We start from the raw sequence: 17,861 nt of genomic DNA, 5'->3' as shown, positions 1-17,861 counted from the left end.
GTATGTTGCTTAGCAAATGTACTTCTGCTGTGCTTGCTTAATTATAAATCTCCAGAGGTTGGATCACAGAACTAGTCAAGGATGACACCTACCAGGCCTTCTCTGGATAAAACTGGGTAAAGAAAACAACTCATGTTTCTCAGCTATGATGTGGCTTGCTGCATCAGAATCATCTGGGGAACTAGTTAAAAAGAAGATTCCTGGGACAACCCTCCATCCCCACCTCACAGCACTGATGAGTAAGAAATTGGCTTTTTAGACAAGCTCAAGTAATTCATATATACTCCTGAATTTAAGAGCAATTATCAAAGATGTATTTATGTAAATATATACACACATATATATATATATAAATTAAATTAATTTTTATCAAAAAGAATGCAAAGATGTCCGTTTATGTGTTTTTTCCCCAGAATTGGGGCCACTGGACACAATTTGTCATGGTTTAACATGGCATACACAGTGACACATTCAAGCAGAAACCTACAAGAGTTCCCTTTATAAATATGTCAACACCAATATACATTTGAGAATCATCAAGAAGTGCAAGACCGCAATCTAAGTAGAGAGGGCTTAAGCCAGTGGTAGCTCCCAACTGAAAATCACTTTGGGGGCTTGAAAAAGATTCATGTATGTGGGCCCCACTATAGACTTGACTGAATTAGAATGTCTGAGGGTCAAATCCAAGCATTTATATGCTGAAATCTTTCTACAGATGATTCTGATTATCTCCCTGGTTAAGAATCACTGACAATCACTTTTCCTATTTCCAAGGTAGTAGTGATCCGTTTGTTTTTGTGTAGAAGAAAGTTGTCAACAAAGTAGATGATGAATGCGGCTCAAACACCGCTAGACCCCTCTTGCTAATACTGTATTACATAGCTTTCAGGATTTGTCCCTTAATTTATGCTATGAAGAGCCAAGGGAAGCCAACAACACAGATACGCAGTGGCCACTAACTAAAGTGCACACAGGCATGTGCACAAACACACACAAACACACACCCATACGTCTTAGCTCTCCAGTCATCATTTTTTTCTCACTGCTTCCTCATCCTGGAACCCTTTAGTCTCCGTATTCTATGTTTATCTACAAAAGCTTTGATTAGCTGCTTCAAGTGTCTTCTCATCTAGCTGAAGACAATGAAGATAAGTTACTTGCACAAGGTCCCTCAGCTACAGGGTGGTACAGCCAGGACTCAGATTAGCTCTGACTTCAGCCCAACACTCCCCCCAGTACTTGTTCATTCCCTGGACGTTTGGTGGGATGCTCTCTCTCTCTTCAGCTCATCAAGCGGGGCTGGCCTCGTAGGCACGCAACCAGTGCAGCTGCACAGGACTCAGCTCTGAGAAGGGCCATGCACTTGGTTTGCTGCCCTGCTGCTGCTGTCTTAAAATTCTTAGCTTTTTTAACTGGAGGCCTTGCATTTTCATTTTGCACGTGGTATTGCAAATTATGTAGCTGGTCCCGCCTACAAGTGAAGGGGGCTGCTTGTGGCCCCTGAGATAGACTAGTCCATCCACTTAGGAACTTGCACAAAGTGGAGAGCTGCAGTTCAGTTTTCAGAGTCTCGGCATCAGCTCTGGCCACCAATACCCCATCCATCCCTAAGGAGATCTCAGCTTCCCCGAACACCTCAAACCCTCAAGTCTTACCTGGACAGACTTCCTGAAAAAGAGCTTTGTTCTCCAAGTATGTGCTGACGGAGATAGCATTTCAATTACCCTTTGACCCTTGCTGGAAGGCAAGGTAATTGGATTTCTGTTTAACTTTGTACTTGCTAATAGAAATGATGACTAATTGGGACTTCCTTGGTGGTCCAGTGGTAAAGAATCTGCCTTCCAATGCAGGGGACTCGGGGTTCGATCCCTGGTCGGGGAACTAAGATCCCACATGCCACGGGGCAACTAAGCCCACGCAACGCAACTACTGAGCTCTTGCGCCTCAATGAGAGAGCCTGTGTGCCACAAACTACCGAGCCCACGCGCTCTGGAACCCGCACTCCACAACTAGAGAGCCCACGGACCCTGGAGCCTGCCCAGTACAACTAGAGAGAGAAAACCTGCCGCCACAACTAGAGAGAAGCCCGCGCGTCACAACGAAGAGCCTGCACCACAGTGAAAGATCCTGCATGCCTCAACAAAGATCCCGCATGCCGCAACTAAAACCCGACACAGCCAAAAAAGAAATGATGACTAATTGGAAAATATTTAAAAATTCTCTTCTCACCAGATTATTTTCTAAAAATTATATTCTCAAACATATCAATCATCATCCACTTGTACTTTGACAGCTTTACAAACAATCCACATTTTGAAAAACTCTTTCAAACAAATATTGGCAAATGTTGCCTGCTTTGCTGACGCTTATAATGACAGTGTTATTTTCATTTGTTTAGTTACGTTTAGTTCTCTTATCTGACATGGCCAGATGATCCAGCATTGTTTTTCAAGTCTTGTTTTTAACTTAACAAAGTAATTCATCAATTGGAAGCAACTGTTTTTGTTTTGTTTTGTTTTAAGAAGTCCCCTTTAGTGATCAGGAAAGATAACAGATTTAAAAAGAAGGAATGGCCAATGCATTTTCTTTGTAAATCATTTTAGAGCTGAAAAATACCTTATAAATCACCACATTCACTGCCCTTATTTTCCCCATAAGAATAGAGATTGTGATTTGCTCAATGAATCATGTAAAGGTCACAGCTCAGGATGAGACTCCAGGGCTACATCTTAGCATATCTGTTCTTTTTTTAAAATTTTTATGGGGGTATACAGTTGATTTACAATGTTGTGCTAGTTTCTGCTGTACAACAAAGTGAATCAGTTATACATATTCATATATCCACTCTTTTTTACATTCTTTCCCCATATAGGCCATTACAGAGTATTGAGCAGAGTTCCCTGTGCTATACAGTAGGTACTTATTAGTTATCTATTTTATATATAGTAGTGTGTATATAGCATGTCTGTTCTTAACTAGTTCCAAGTAAGTTAGACTGATGATCACTAAATACTACTGCAGAGTTCAAACTACGACTCCAGAAATTGAAGTGCATATGATTTTAGTCCTTAAAAAAAAAGCCACTCTACTGTGCTCTCTAAAGATGTTAAGAATCACTATTATATCATACTTGATAAATGTTTATCAAGAATATTACTTTTGGGGCTTCCCTGGTGGCACAGTGGTTAAGAATCCGCCTGCCAATGCAGGGGACACGGGTTCGATCCCTGGTCCGGGAAGATCCCACATGCCACGGAGCAACTAAGCCCGTGCGCCACAACTACTGAGCCTGCGCTCTAGAGCCCGTGAGCCACAACAAGAGAAGCCACCGCAATGAGAAGCCCTCGCACCGCAACAAAGAGTAGCACCTGCTCACCACAACTAGAGAAAGCCCGCGCGCAGCAACGAAGACCCAATGCAGCCAAAAATAAATAAATAAATAAATAAAATTAAAAAAAAAAAGAATATTACTTTTGGAGACATTTTATGAAGGTCACACAAAATGCATCACATACATCTTATACATAACACTATATTTAAATTCTTAATGTCATTATCATCGTGAGAAGGGACTACTCTTCGTCATGTCCAATTTTTCTTAAGAAGGTGACACAAATGTAGGACATGCAATCTGATCATGGTGTATTCGAATCAGAGGGGAGTAATTATGAATCACAGAGGAACTGTTCCCAGGACTGCTGAAAAATGTTTGGTCCTTTGGTCACCAGCATTCATCGGACATACCTGGATCACTGCCCTCATGCCCCTGCATCTTTCTTATTTGTGGAAACATGTGTGTCTCACGAGACTGAGCCTCTTAAAGGCAGAAATGATGTGTTTGCCATTCATCCTTTCATATCCAGCATCTAGCACACTGCCTGGCACACAGTAGCAAATAAATATATAAAGGAATGAATGAATGGACAACTGAATCTCTGATGGAATTCCTGAATTGTCACAAAGATTTATGACAGTGAAAGAGTAGTTTATGATCTCAGTGAAGGCAGCAAAGTAGGTGCTATACTTTAAAAAAAGAAAATAGCCTCCTATGTCTTGCACAATGTGAATGATGCAGAAAACGTAATTAAATGATTAATGAGTGAGGAGAAGCACAAGTTTCTCCACTTACTTGCAAGCAAGCCGACTCCACTTGCAAGGGATCCGACCCAGGCTGTTTTTCCCTTCCCTTCACCAAAGGCGTCCAGCCATTCTATGTACAAGACTCCAACAGCTAGCGGAGATCCGTAACACAAAAACTGAGTAAAGAGGGAGGCCAGTACAATCACCCAGCCCCAGCCACCGTCAGGTGGCTTCTTAAATTCCATTGTAATGTGAGATCAAGGCGGTGTTTCTCTGTAGGTCCTAAGCAAAAACAAAAAGAAAAAAAGAAGAGCATATTTAGAGTGTGGCGAGGCATGGTATTTTAGATTAAAAATATCTCCTCCCAAATTGAAACATAAAAAAAGTTCTCTAAAAATATAAGAGGAAAAGGATAAAACATCATCGATATACCAAGTTAACTTTAAAATTTTGATTTCTGATTTGAATAAGTAATACATCCACATGTTTCCAAAAAGATGTTTTTTATATCATAAAAAGGATAAATTCGGAGTTTGGGATTAACATATACACACTACCATATATAAAATAGATAACCAACGGGGACCTACTGTATAGCACAGGGAACTCTATTCAATATTTTTGTAATAACCTAGAAGGGAAAAGACTCGGAATCACTGTGCTGTGCACCTGAAAACTCACACGACATTGTAAATCAACTATACTTCAATTTTTTAAAAAAGGCATAGAGTGTAAAGTCTTCTTCCCAAACTTGCCCCTATTAACCAGGTTCCCACCCCAACCCAACCGCAGGAAATCACTGTTTTTGGTTTCCTGTCGCACGTTGAGCTCCCCAGGAAACACTCTTACTTAGCAAGAGGAGGTTTACTAAAAGTGTTCTCTTTCTATGGAAGAGACCAGACAGCAGCAGGAGAAGGTAAATTGCCATGTACCTTAAGGAACGGGATTTCTAAAGCTGGCTGACCCTTCAGAGTTGCCCTGAGTTGGGGGTGGGAAGCCGGCCCTTCACACCCCCATGTTGCTGATTCACTGATTGCAGGCCACCCCAGAAGGGGGCATGACCTCAGGTGAGGTGACTCTCTTCAAAAGAGGCAATCATTACCCATGGGGTTTGTCCCCTGAAGGCCATCTGTCAGCAGCCCTTCAGCTGCTTCAGCAAGAAATCTTTCATTCCTAAGGGGTTCTGGAGGCAGCACATCACAATGTTCACACTCGAGTATCCTTCCAGAGTTTCTTTATGAGTATGCAAGCAAAACCAAGCAAATAGTCTTAGATTTCCTTTTTTCAACAAAAAGTGGATATCGTACATTCTATTCCATGCCTTGTTTTATTCACTTAACATCTTTGGGAATGCTTCCCTATCAACACATAGAGAGCATCCTTAGTCCTCTTTCTTAAATACACACATATGGCTGTATACTTGTTTGTTTGTTTTCCTTATTGAATAGGCAAAATATTCACATGGTTCAAAAATGAAAAAAATGACAACAAATACACAGTCTCCATCTACCTAGTTCCCACCTAACTTCCATTCTCTCCACCAGTAACCAACGCTTCTTGTTTCTTTTATATCCTTCCAGAATTAATTTATGAGTATATAAGCTAACTCATATACAGATTTCCTCTAATTTTTTACACAAAAAAATAGCATATTATATACATTGGTGTGTGTCTTGCTTTTTTTCACTTGACAAACACCTTGCAATGCATACATAGTAACCTTCCTCATTCCTTTCTTTCTGCTACATTGTGTTCCAGTAATTCTTAATTCTTTAACCAGTCCCCATGGCTTCCAATGAAAAACAATGCTGCAGTGAATAACCTTACATACACATTTATCTTTCTACATACCTGTCAGGAATTGCTGAGTCAATTACAAATATACATTTGTAGCTGTAATTAGCATTAGCAAATTGACTTCAAGGGATTAAACCGATTTATGTGATCCCCAGCAACTTTGGGCGTGTTGTGAAACTTCTGGATTTTTGCCAATTTGTTCGCTTTAAAACAGTATTTCATTATAGTTTTAGTTTGCATTTCTCAGCATTCTCTGAATGATGTGTGTCGTTTCATAGGGGAAAAGCCATTTGTAATTCGTATCTAATTCTTGGGAATATATGGGTGTTTCTGGATTTTTCTTTCTGTTCCACTGATCTGTCTATTCACTCACCATACCACATTTGTTTAACTACTAAGTCTTTTTTTTTTCTGGCCACGCCATGAGGCTTGTGGGGTCCTAGCTCCCCAAGCAGAGATTGAAGCCGCACCCTCGGCAGTGAGAGTGCAGAGTCCTAACCACTGGACCACCAGGGAATTCCCTAAGTCTTTTTAATATATTTTAAGTTCCAGTAGAAATAGTTCCTTCCCTCTCTCTCCATCATTGCACACCTTTTCAATATTTTCTTGGTTCCTCCTGTTTGTTTACTTTTTTATATGAACTTCAGAATCAGTTTGTCTGCTTCTAAAAGAAATCTGATGGTGTTTTCATTAGGACTGAGTTAAATTATAAACTGATTTAAGGAAAAATACTCCTTTTATGATGTTGAATCTTTCTATCTTCCATTTCATATCTTTCCATTTGTTCAAGTCTACTTTTGTGTTCTTAGTGTTTAAAATTTTCCCCAACAATACTTTTTATTTTATTTTTATATATCTTATCCTTTTTGCTAATATCATAATTGGGCTTATTTCTTTGATTTGTCTTCTGTTTGTATGCGTAAAAGCTATTAATATCTGTATGTTAATTTTGGACTCCACTACCTTACTATAAAATCTCTTGTTTGAAGTAGATTTTTGGATGATTCTCTTGGATACATACAATCTATAATACAATACAGTTATATAACCATCTACAAACAGTGGTAGTTTTACCCCCTAACTTTGGATTTTTATGCATCTATCTAACTTCCTTCTTTTGCCTTTGCGTGGGACAAGCATCTAGAATAATGTTAAATAATAAGAGTACACATCGTTGTCTAGTTCCTAAATTCAATGGGAAAGCCTTCAAGTGTCATGGTGCTGCTCTGAGGCTGAGATAGATATATTTCACAAAGTTAAGAAAAAAAGTTTCTACTTTTGAGTATTATTATAAAGAATGTTTATTACACTTTTCTCAAATGCATTTCCAGTGCATAGGGAGATAATTATGATTTTCTCCTTTTAATTTTTAGTGTAACAAAATCTGTATTTTCTACTATTGAACCATCCTTGAATTAGTAGACTAAATCTTCCCTGGTTCATGCTCTACTTTGATTATGTCAGTCTATTAGGGGGAGGGTTAAATTCATAAGTGAGATTTGTCTCTTTTTGCTTTTAATTTTGACTAGGTTTTGGTATCAAAATGATATTTTAAAAGAATTTGAAAACATTCATTCTTTGTAAGTTCTGAAACAGTTTACATGGCAACAGATTTGGAGGCCCAAGGCCTGAACTTCCTGCCCCCAACAGGACCTCCCACTTAATCTTCACCTCCTGTCTCTCTTCACCATGCCAGGTTTACAGTCAGGTTCAACAGTCTTCTTTGGCCACAGATGTTGCCAAACCATCCCCTTGGCTGCAGTTTCACCAGATAATAGGTAAAGAGAGTAGGAACACCATTCATCCATTCATGCATATCCCTAATTAGATGGTGAGGCATTTGGCTACCTTAAGAGAGTCATAGTTACACCCATCAATTTACCTGAGCCTCACTGAATTTCTCCATTTTGCCATTCAAAGCCCTGGGCAAAAATCACGTCACCACCTGCCACAGGATTTTGTACAAATTAACTTTCAATATTTCATAACTGAAAACTGAAAGATATTACAATTTGTGCACAAAACTGTGGAGTCTAAAATCCGGTCTCCCAGACCACATGATTGTGTTAGCAGACAGAATACTCCAAACTTCCAAATATCGAAACCCTTTGAAGTTTCAGATATGCCCCTTCATCAGAAGTTTACTCTCTCCAGTACCTACTCTATTGTAAAAGTAAATAATAAAATTCTGTTCCTCCTAATGACAATGTAGTACTCTGAAATTCCTGTTTAGAATACCTTTTAAAGAAAAGATAGTCTTAATTTCCTAAACTAGATAATATATGATAGCAATAGCCAAACACCTAATGAGACTAGAAGGCTGTATAAAAACAAATGCATAAGACACTGTCCTTCATTTAAATCTTCAAATTACAGCACTCCAGGAAAAGTACACATTTACAAAGGCAAAGCACCACAATCATAAGTAAAGCCAGTATTTTCTGGAGGGCAGGGGGAAGGCAGTGAAACGGTGAGGAATATCTCCCTTGCCAGTTTGCAAACTGAAGTAGACAGAAATGCCTTTATACACCAAGTACCTTTGCCTTGCCTTGTTTTGCTTTGCCTTGCCTTGGGTGACATTTCAACACATATGACAGGAGCCAGAGAAATTCTTCTCACAGTAAATATTTGGGAGAGCAAACCTTTGAAATACAAAGCTTCCACATATATCAACTTAGACTAGAAAGACGAGTTTTTATAAAGAGTTGGCTAAGAGCTTCTGACCTTTAATTGTCACGTAGTTTGAGATACTTGTAGCCTGAAGAGAACATGGTGAAAAATACCATTTAGTGATTTCTTGTTTTCTGTCAGGGCAACACCTTTCTCTTGTACTTTCCGCTATTCCTTAGATGTCGCTCACCTGCTATTTCTCTGATATTCTATGTTTTGTAAGGTGATTTCACAAATAGACTAGCCTTTCCTCCCTGCTATAATGGTACTCAATTTCCTTTGGAGCACTTGGATCTTCCTCATGGGTACATGGTTAGTGGGACTATTAATCAAGGTTCCTTGATCTTGACCTATAGAGTAGAACCTGATCCAAGCAAGGCCAGTAGGACCTCTCTCCCAGGATCCTGAATCTCAAGTGAAATCCTCTAATAAAAGAAAAATATTTGGAGTTTATTGATCCCAGTGGTAGTGTATTAAAGAAACCCTCTGTCAGATCCCACTACCTTCGCTCCCTAGGGATACCCAAGCCTGGTTTCTCCAGCCTTCCATTTCATTCTATGAGCCAACATAGTAAATTATTTTGTTAAGTTAGCTGTTATTTGTTTAAGTGCAACAGAATAAACATGTTGTGAGTATGCAGTAATTTCAAGTTGGTTATTTTAACCATCCATACTCTGCTTGATCCTATTTGGGCAAAAGGTTAAGCTTAGGAGTACAGTCTATGACCACAAAATATAGGAAATATAGACATGCCATACCTTTTTTTCTGAAAATTTCATCTTATTAATCCTCCTCTTGACAACCCATGATCCAATATGATAAAATGCCTTCCCTGGCATTCTTGTACATAAAAAGTCTAAATTAACTGAAATTTCCACTAAGCCCATTTATCCTAATATTTACAGAAATGCAGTGTTATAAAAATGGGATCTTCATTCAAAAAGCTTTTTGATCACTTTCAATTTAAATTATATTGCACTTGATACCAAAGGAAATTAGAAGGAATATAAGGCATCGCCCTTGCCATCTAGGAGCTTATAACCCAATTAGGAAGGTAAGATACACTCACAAGAGAGTATATAGTTAAGTGCCACAGAGGTGGGTAGGTAGTAAACCTTTAGGAGTCAGAGGGAATGAAGGCAATCAAGGCAGGAGCAGGAGTGGAAGCCCTCACAAAGCAGGTTCGTTCTAAAGAATAATGTAGAGACTCATGAAAGGGGGGCTCAGACAAGAGGATCAAGATTAATATGAGTGTGGAATCAGGAAAAGGCTTAATAGGTTTCGTGTAAAGTGAAGAGGGCAGACCTTACAAGGCTCCCAGAGGAAAATTAGATTAGAAAGATGGCATTCTCCACTGAAACTTAACAGGAAAGTGTCTCAAGAAGCCTGTGTTTATAGCCCCAAGATAGGATTCTTTTTACACTTTTTGTAATAAACTCTGGCACTAATAATAACCCATTTATATTATCTAAGTGGTGTGTTTTTTCCCTAAAAAATAGCAAGATCAATAAGTACCAGAACATGTTGTTTTATTCCATGATTATATTCAAAGGTTTGGGAACATATTCATATGACTGCATAAAAATATGCTTCTAGGAAACACATGCATTGTAGTATATTCTAGTACATCCTTTGAGAATTTGGAATCTTTTAACCTGTGTTAACAAATTCAGACTCTGCATGACAAGACATCTTATAAAACTCAAAATTAGAAGTCATTTTGAAAGACAATTTGAACAGCACTGTAATTTAGGGGTAGTTTTGTCACACAACAGAGTCTGACGGGATATCACAAAATTAACTTTAACTTATAATTTAAGTGTATTTCTTATCTTTAACTTAAAAATTAAATGTATTCTGGAGAGCAGCCAAGATGACACAGTAGAAAGACGCTGAGCTCACCTCCTCTCATGAGCACACCAATATCACAACTATCTGCAGAACAGCTATCGATGAAAATGATTGGAACCTATCAGAAAAGATCTTCTACTGAAACCGAGCAGGACCCTGTGGGGCTCCTGGGCACAGACCCTTTCTGTCCTCCACTCTTTGTAGGGAATGACCTCCATGACCTTCCCTAAGCCCCAAAGGGCAGATTCAAACAGTTGCTAATCAGGAGGGAGGGAGGGGATGCAGAGACAAGGAGGAGCAGCCAAGAAACAACAGTGCAGCCTTGGGGCAGGGTCCTGGTTCAGCCTGAAGGGATACACGTAACAATATCTTTGAGCGATTTATAGAACTAAAACCCCCAACAAATGGAAGATGTCAGCATTCTTCATTCCAGAGATGACCACCTGGGACCAGATTAAAGGAACCAGAGAAGCTCATTAAAAGATTACCTGAGACCAGATGAAAGGAGTGCAGGCCGTGTACACATCCTAGTCTTACCAGCAACCCCACCCTTGAACCATTGCTATAAAACTCCTCACCAAATCTCCCTGGGTTGGGACACATAGTTTTCGAGGGTGGGACGCCACTGTGTCCCCTTTTGCCTGGCAAAGCAATAAAGCAATTCTTTCCTACTTCACCCAAAACCCTGTCTCTGAGATTCGATCTGACACTGGTGCACAGAGGTCGAGCTTTCAGCATCACTACAACTAAAGACGTAAAGAAAGAACCACAGTGACACAGGTAGGAGGGGCAGACTTGTGATGTAATCAAATCCCATACCTCCAGGTGGGTGACCCACAAACTGGAGAATGACTATACTGCAGAGGCTCTCCCACAGGAGTGAGGTTCTGAGCCCCACATCAGGCTCCCTAGCCTGAGGGTTCTGCACTGGGAAGATGAGCCCCCAGAGCATTTGGCTTTGAAGGCCAGCAGGGTTTAATTTTGGCAGCCCCACAGGACTAGCAGAAATAAAGACTTCACCCTTAAAGGGTGAACACAGAATCTCACAGGCACTGGGATCCAGGGAAAAAGCAGTAATTTGATAAGAGCCTGGGCCAGGCCTACCAGCTAGTCTTGAAGAGTAAATATGTATGCACCCAACATATGAGCACCTCAATATATAAGGCAAATGTTAACAGACTTAAAAGGAGAAATCAACCATGACACAATACTAGGGGATTTTAACACCCCACTTACACCAATGGACAGATCATCCAGACAGAAAATCAGTAAGAAAACACAAGCCTTAAATAACACTTTAGACCAAATTGGACTTAATTCATATATAGAGAGAGCATTCCATCTGAAAGCATTAGAATATACATTCTTTTCAAGTGCACATGGAACATTCTCCAAGATAAATCACATGTTAGGCCACAAAACAATTCTTGGTAAATTTACGAAAACTGAAATCATATAAAGCATCCTTTCCAACCACAACACTTTGAGGCTAAAAATCAACTACAAGAAAAAAACTGCAAAAAGCATAAACATATGTTGGCTAAACAACATGGTACTAAACAGCTAATGGATCACTGAAGAAATCAAAGAGGAAATTTAAAAATACCTAGAGACAAATGAAAACAAAAACGCGATGATCCAAAACCTATGACACAGCAAAAGCAGTTTTAAGAGGGAAGTTTATAGCAATACAAGCTTACCTCAGGAACCAAGAAAAATTACAAATAAACAACCTAATCTTATACCTAAAGGAACTGAAGAAATAAGAACAAACAAAACCCAAAGTTAGTGGAAGGAAAGAAATCATAAAGATCAGAGCAGAGACAAATGAAATAGACATTTAAAAAACAATAGAAAAGATCATAAAACGATACTAAAATCTGGTTCTTTGAAAAAATAAACAACAAAAACAAATATATATATAATGATGGGAATTCCCTGGTGATCCAGTGGTTAGCATTCCACCCTTCCACTGAAAGAATCCCTGGATGGGGAACTAAGATCCCGCATGCCACATGGCATGGCCAAGAAAAAATAAAATAAAATAAAAAATTAAGTAAACAAAATTGATAAACCTTTAGCCAGACTCATCAAGAAAAAGAGGGCGAGTGCTCAAATCAATGAAATTAGAAACAAAAAGGAGAAGTTACAACCAATACCACAGAAATACAAAGGATCATAAGAGACTACTATGAACAACTCTATGCCAATAAAATGGACAACCTAGAAGAAATAACAAATTCTTAGAAAGGTAACAATCTCCCAAGACTGGACCAGGAAGAAACAGAAAATATGAACAGACCAATTACCAGTAATGAAACTGAAGCAGTAATTTAGTGCTCACTTCAGCAGCACATATACTAAAATTGAAGCAGTAATTTAAAAACTCCCAGCAAACCAAAGTCCAAGATCAAATGGCTTCATAGGTGAATTCTACCAAACATTTAAAGAAGAGTTAACACCTATCCTTCTGAAACTATTCCAAAAAACTGCAGAGGAAGGAACACTTCAGAACTCATTCTATGAGGCCAGCATCACCCTGATACCAAAACCAGACAAAAATATCACAAAAACAGAAAATTACAGGCCACTATCACTGATGAACATAGATGCAAAAATCCTCAACAAAATACTTGCAAACCCAATCCAACAATACATTAAAAGGATCATACACCATGATTAAGTGGGATTTATCCCAGGGATGCAAAGATTTTTCAATATCTGCAAATCAATTAAAGTGGTACACCGCAATAAAAAATACAAGAATAAAAACAATATGATCATTTCAGTATATGCAGAAAAAGCTTTTGATAAAATTCAACATCCATTTTATGATAAAAACTTTCCATAAAGCAAGTACAGAGGGAACATACCTCAACATAATAAAGGCCATACATGACAAACCCACAGCTAAAATCATACTCAATGGTGAAAAGCTGAAAGCATTTCCTCTAAGATCAGAAACAAGACAAGGATGCCCACTCTTACCACTCTTATTCAGCATAGTTTTGGAAGTCCTAGCCACGGCAATCAGAGAAGAAAAAGAAATAAAAAGAATCCAAATTGGAAAGGAAGAAGTAAAACTGTCACTACTTGCAGATGGCATGATACTATATACAGAAGATCCTAAAGAAGCCACTAGAAAACTACTAGAGCTCATCAATGAATTCAGTAAAATTGCAAGATACAAAACTAATATACAGAAATCTGTTGCATTTCCATACACTAACATAGAAATATCAGAAAGAGAAATTAAGGAAACAATCCCACTTATCATTGCATCAAAAAGAATAAAATACCTAGGAATAAATCTACCTAAGGAGGTAAAAGACCTGTGCTCTGAAAACTATAAGATGCTGATGAAAGAAACTGACGACAACACAAATAAATGGAAAGATATACCATGCTCTTGGATTGGAAGAGTCAGTATTGTTAAAATGACCATACTACCCAAAGCAATCTACAGATTCAATGCAATACCTATCAAAATACCAATGGCATTTTTCACAGAACTAGAACAAATAATTTTAAAATTTGTATGAAAATACAAAAGACCCCAAAGAGCTAAAAACAATCTTGAGAAAGAAGAACAGAGCTGGAGGAATCAAACTCCCTGACTTCAGACTACAAAGCTACAGTAATCAAAACAGTATGGTACTGGCACAAAAATAGACACATAGATCAAAGGAACAGGATAGAAAGCCCAAAAATAAACCCATATACTTATTGTCAATTAATCTACAACAAAGGAGGCAAAAATATACAATGGAGAAAAGATGGTTTCTTCAATAAGCAGTGCTGGGAAAACTAGACAGCTACATGGAAAAGAATAAAATTAGGACATTCTCTAACACCATATACAAAAATAAACTCAAAATGGATTAAAGGCCTAAAGCTAAGACTGGATACTATAAAACTCCTAGAGGAAAACAAAGGCAGAATACTCTTTGACATACATTGCAGCAATATTTTTTGGATCCGTTTCCTAAAGTCAAGGAAATAAAAGCAAAACTAAACAAATGGAACCTAATTAAATTTAAAAGCTTTTGCACAGCAAGGGCTCTCCTGGTGGCACAGTGGTTAAGAATCCGCCTGCCAATGCAGGGGACACGGGTCCGAGCCCTGGACCGGGAAGATCCCACATGCCGCGGAGCAATGAAGCGCATATGCCACAACTACTGAGCCTGTGCTCTAGAGCCCGTGAGCCACAACTACTGAAGCCCATGTGCCTAGAGCCTGTGCTCCACAACAAGAGAAGCCACCACGAGAAGCCTGCGCACCACAACAAAGAGCAGCCCCCACTCACTGCAACCAGAGAAAGCCCGCATGCAGCAACAAAGACCCAACGCAGCCAAAAATAAATAAATAAAATAAATAAATTTATTTAAAAAAATAAATAAAAGCTTTTGCAGAGCAAGGAAACCATAAACAAAATGAAAAGACGACCTACTGAATGGGAGAAGATATTTGCAAATGATATGACTGACAAGGGATTACTATCCAACATATATAAACAGCTCATACAACTCAACACCAAAAATACAAAACAACCTGATATAAAAATGGGCAGAAGAACTGAATAGACATTTTTCCAAAGAGGAAATACAGATGGCCAACAAGCATATGAAAAGGTGCTCAACATCGCTAATATCAAGGAAATGCAGATCAAAACCACAATGAGATATCACCTCACACCTTTCAGAATGGCTATCATCAAAAAGAACATAAATAACAATGTTGGCGAGGATGTGGAGAAAAGGGAACCGTCGTACACTGTTGGTGGAAATGTAAGTTGGTGCAGCCACTGTGGAAAACAGTATGGATGTTTCTCAAAGAAATAAAAATAAAACTACCATATGACCCAGCAGTTCCAATCTTGGGTATATACCCCCCCAAAACGAAAACACTAATGGAAAAGATACATGCACCCCAATGTTCATAGCAGCATTATTTATAATTGCCAAGGTAGGAAAGCTACCTAATTAAGGGTCCATCAACAGATGAATGAATAAAGAAGGTGTGATATGTGTATACAATGGAATACCATTCAGCCATAAAAAAGAATGAAATTTTGCCGTTTGCAGCAACATGAATAGACTTGGAGGGCATTAGGCTAAGAGAAATAAGTCAGACAGAAAAAGACAAATACTGTATGGTATCACTTATTTGTGGACTCTAAAAAGTATAACTAGTGAATACAACAAAAAAGAAGCACACTCACAGATACAGAGAACAAACTAGTGGTTACCAGTGGCGAGGGGGGAGCAATATAGGGGTAGGGGAGTGGGAGGTACAAACTACTGGGTGTAAGATAGGCTCAACAATGTACTGCAGAACAGGGGTAATACAGCCAATATTTTGTAATAACTGTAAATGGAAAGTAACCTTTAAAAACTGTATAAAAATTTAAAAATTTTTTAAAAATAAAATCCCTAATGAAGTAAAAAAAATGTTGCTCTTTTTAAAAAAAATTAAATATATTCCACATATTATAAACCTCCCTTGGACAAGAAAGGAGAACATGAAGTAAAACAAACCATAATAAAATATCATTATTCAACAAAGTTCTATTATCATTAGTATAAAGGATAGCATGTCTCTTAAAGCTAGAACTTGTTTTGTTAAAGGGAAAGAAGAGTTAGGTAAATTCCAAGACATTTCCTTCGGAAAATGAAAAGGACTGTTGAAAGTCTACTTTTCACTCATGGTAAACTTTTAAGCTCCAATGTCTAGTAGGGCATTCAGTTCTGTTCAAATGATGCCAAGTCTTTGTTATTTCCTTAACTCTACGCTGGCTGAAAATTTCTATTCTCCCAGATATAGGATGTCAGAATTGCATATTTGACATTTATGAACATTTAATGTTGACACAGAAGCTTCCTGTCCCTGAAATGTATGCAAATGTTCTGTACTATTTTTTTGCCAAATACAGAGTGATTTACAACTGTTTGATCTTATTTTCAGTTAATAGCTGCCTCTTGCCTTTGTTCCCCCCATAATTATTTTTCTCTAATAACTTCTTTTTTGAATGTTACCTTTAAATATCTCATTAAAGAGTCCCAGATATATTTTCTACTTGAATTACAGAAGTAGGTAAAAACAGCAAATTTTTATTTGAACCTCAGACACTACCAAATTATCTGGCGCTGAATTGTCACTTTAATTGAGAGCCTAGGATCAGGGACTACATCCTGGGAAAAAATAGTTGATTTCCGAGTTGATTTTGTCTTGATCTAGGCATCTGTGAGGAGAGTCAGAAGTCTGAATCATCCTGGGTTTCATGACCTTCCTTCAGTTACATTAATGCCACTTTTATTATGTGGGAAGCTCTAAACCATCGGCCAGGAGGTGGAGAATAGAAACGTTTCCATGCTGCTGGTGGGGATGAACATGCTGCCTCCACTTTGGAGAACAGTTTGAGGAGTGGGCATGGAGAATGACTGTTAGAGGGACAAGGTTTCTTTGGGGTGATAAAAAGGTTTTACAATGATTTTTAAATGTTTTAAAAGCAGATTGTGGTACAGTGTGCACAACTCTTGAATAAAATCCACTCAACAGCACACAGTAAGTGGGGGCATTTTATCATATGTGAATTTTATCTCGATAAAGCTGTCAAAAGAAAACACATTCAAAAGCTCCTAGAGGGGCTTCCCTGGCGGTCCAGTGGTTAAGACTCTGCACTCCCGATGCAGGGGGCCCGGGTTCGATCCCTGGTCAGGGAACTAGATCCTGCATGCCGCAACTGAAGATCCCGCATGACGCAATGAAGACCCAGTGCGACCAAATAAATAAATAAATATTAAAAATATTTTTTAAATATTAAAATTTTTTAAAAAAAAACACACAAAAGTGCCTAGAAATTATGTTTCAGTTCTGACTCCAGTACAGGTAACAAGTTTCTGCTCAAACTAAAGAGCAGACCTGCTCGGCCAGAACTGTTCTAGTGTTAGTATCCCTCTTCCCCTATTGTGCCTTTTGCCCATCCAGCCATGCAGCATTTATTCTCCACCACCACAGTTTGGGAAAAAGGTATTCTGGGAATTGAGAGAAACAATTATTTGGGAATTCTAACAAAAATGTAGGTAAACAAATCATTCTTTGGGTATTGTAATAAAAATGAAGGTAAGCAAATAATTCTTTGTGAATTCTATTAAAATATAAACAAACATACACTAATACATACTAAAGCTCATAGTTGAACATAAATTAATTAAATTTCATTTACTGGGAGACAGTATAAGGAAGGTAATTAAGAGGTATATCATATATCACTTATATGTGGAATCTAAAAAAAGAAGTGATATAAATGAACTTATGTTCAAAACAGAAATAGACCTAGAGATACAGAAAACAAACTCCCCTTCCCAAAGGGGAAAGGAGGGGGACGAGTAAATTAGGAGTTTGGTAATAACATATACACACTACTATATATAAAATAGGTAAACAACGAGGACCTACTGTAT

General features: G+C 38.3%; 1 protein-coding gene across 4 annotated transcripts in view; it reads right to left on the bottom strand.

Annotated features, from left to right (window-relative positions):
* SLC16A9 (solute carrier family 16 member 9) overlaps positions 1 to 17,861 on the bottom strand; it is a 63,278-nt gene that overhangs the window by 29,925 nt on the left and 15,492 nt on the right. For all 4 annotated transcript variants that reach the window (XM_036829201.1, XM_036829200.1, XM_036829203.1 and 1 more), the window contains one exon: positions 4,130 to 4,362. In XM_036829201.1, coding sequence (XP_036685096.1) covers positions 4,130 to 4,325 — 196 coding nt within the window. In that variant the 5' untranslated portion in view covers positions 4,326 to 4,362. The remainder of the gene's footprint in view (positions 1 to 4,129; positions 4,363 to 17,861) is intronic.

Source organism: Balaenoptera musculus, chromosome 16 (assembly GCF_009873245.2).
Source record: "Balaenoptera musculus isolate JJ_BM4_2016_0621 chromosome 16, mBalMus1.pri.v3, whole genome shotgun sequence".
Taxonomy (NCBI): domain Eukaryota; kingdom Metazoa; phylum Chordata; class Mammalia; order Artiodactyla; family Balaenopteridae; genus Balaenoptera; species Balaenoptera musculus.
Note: the sequence above shows the minus strand (reverse complement) of the source record. Positions and strands in the feature narration are given on the sequence as shown.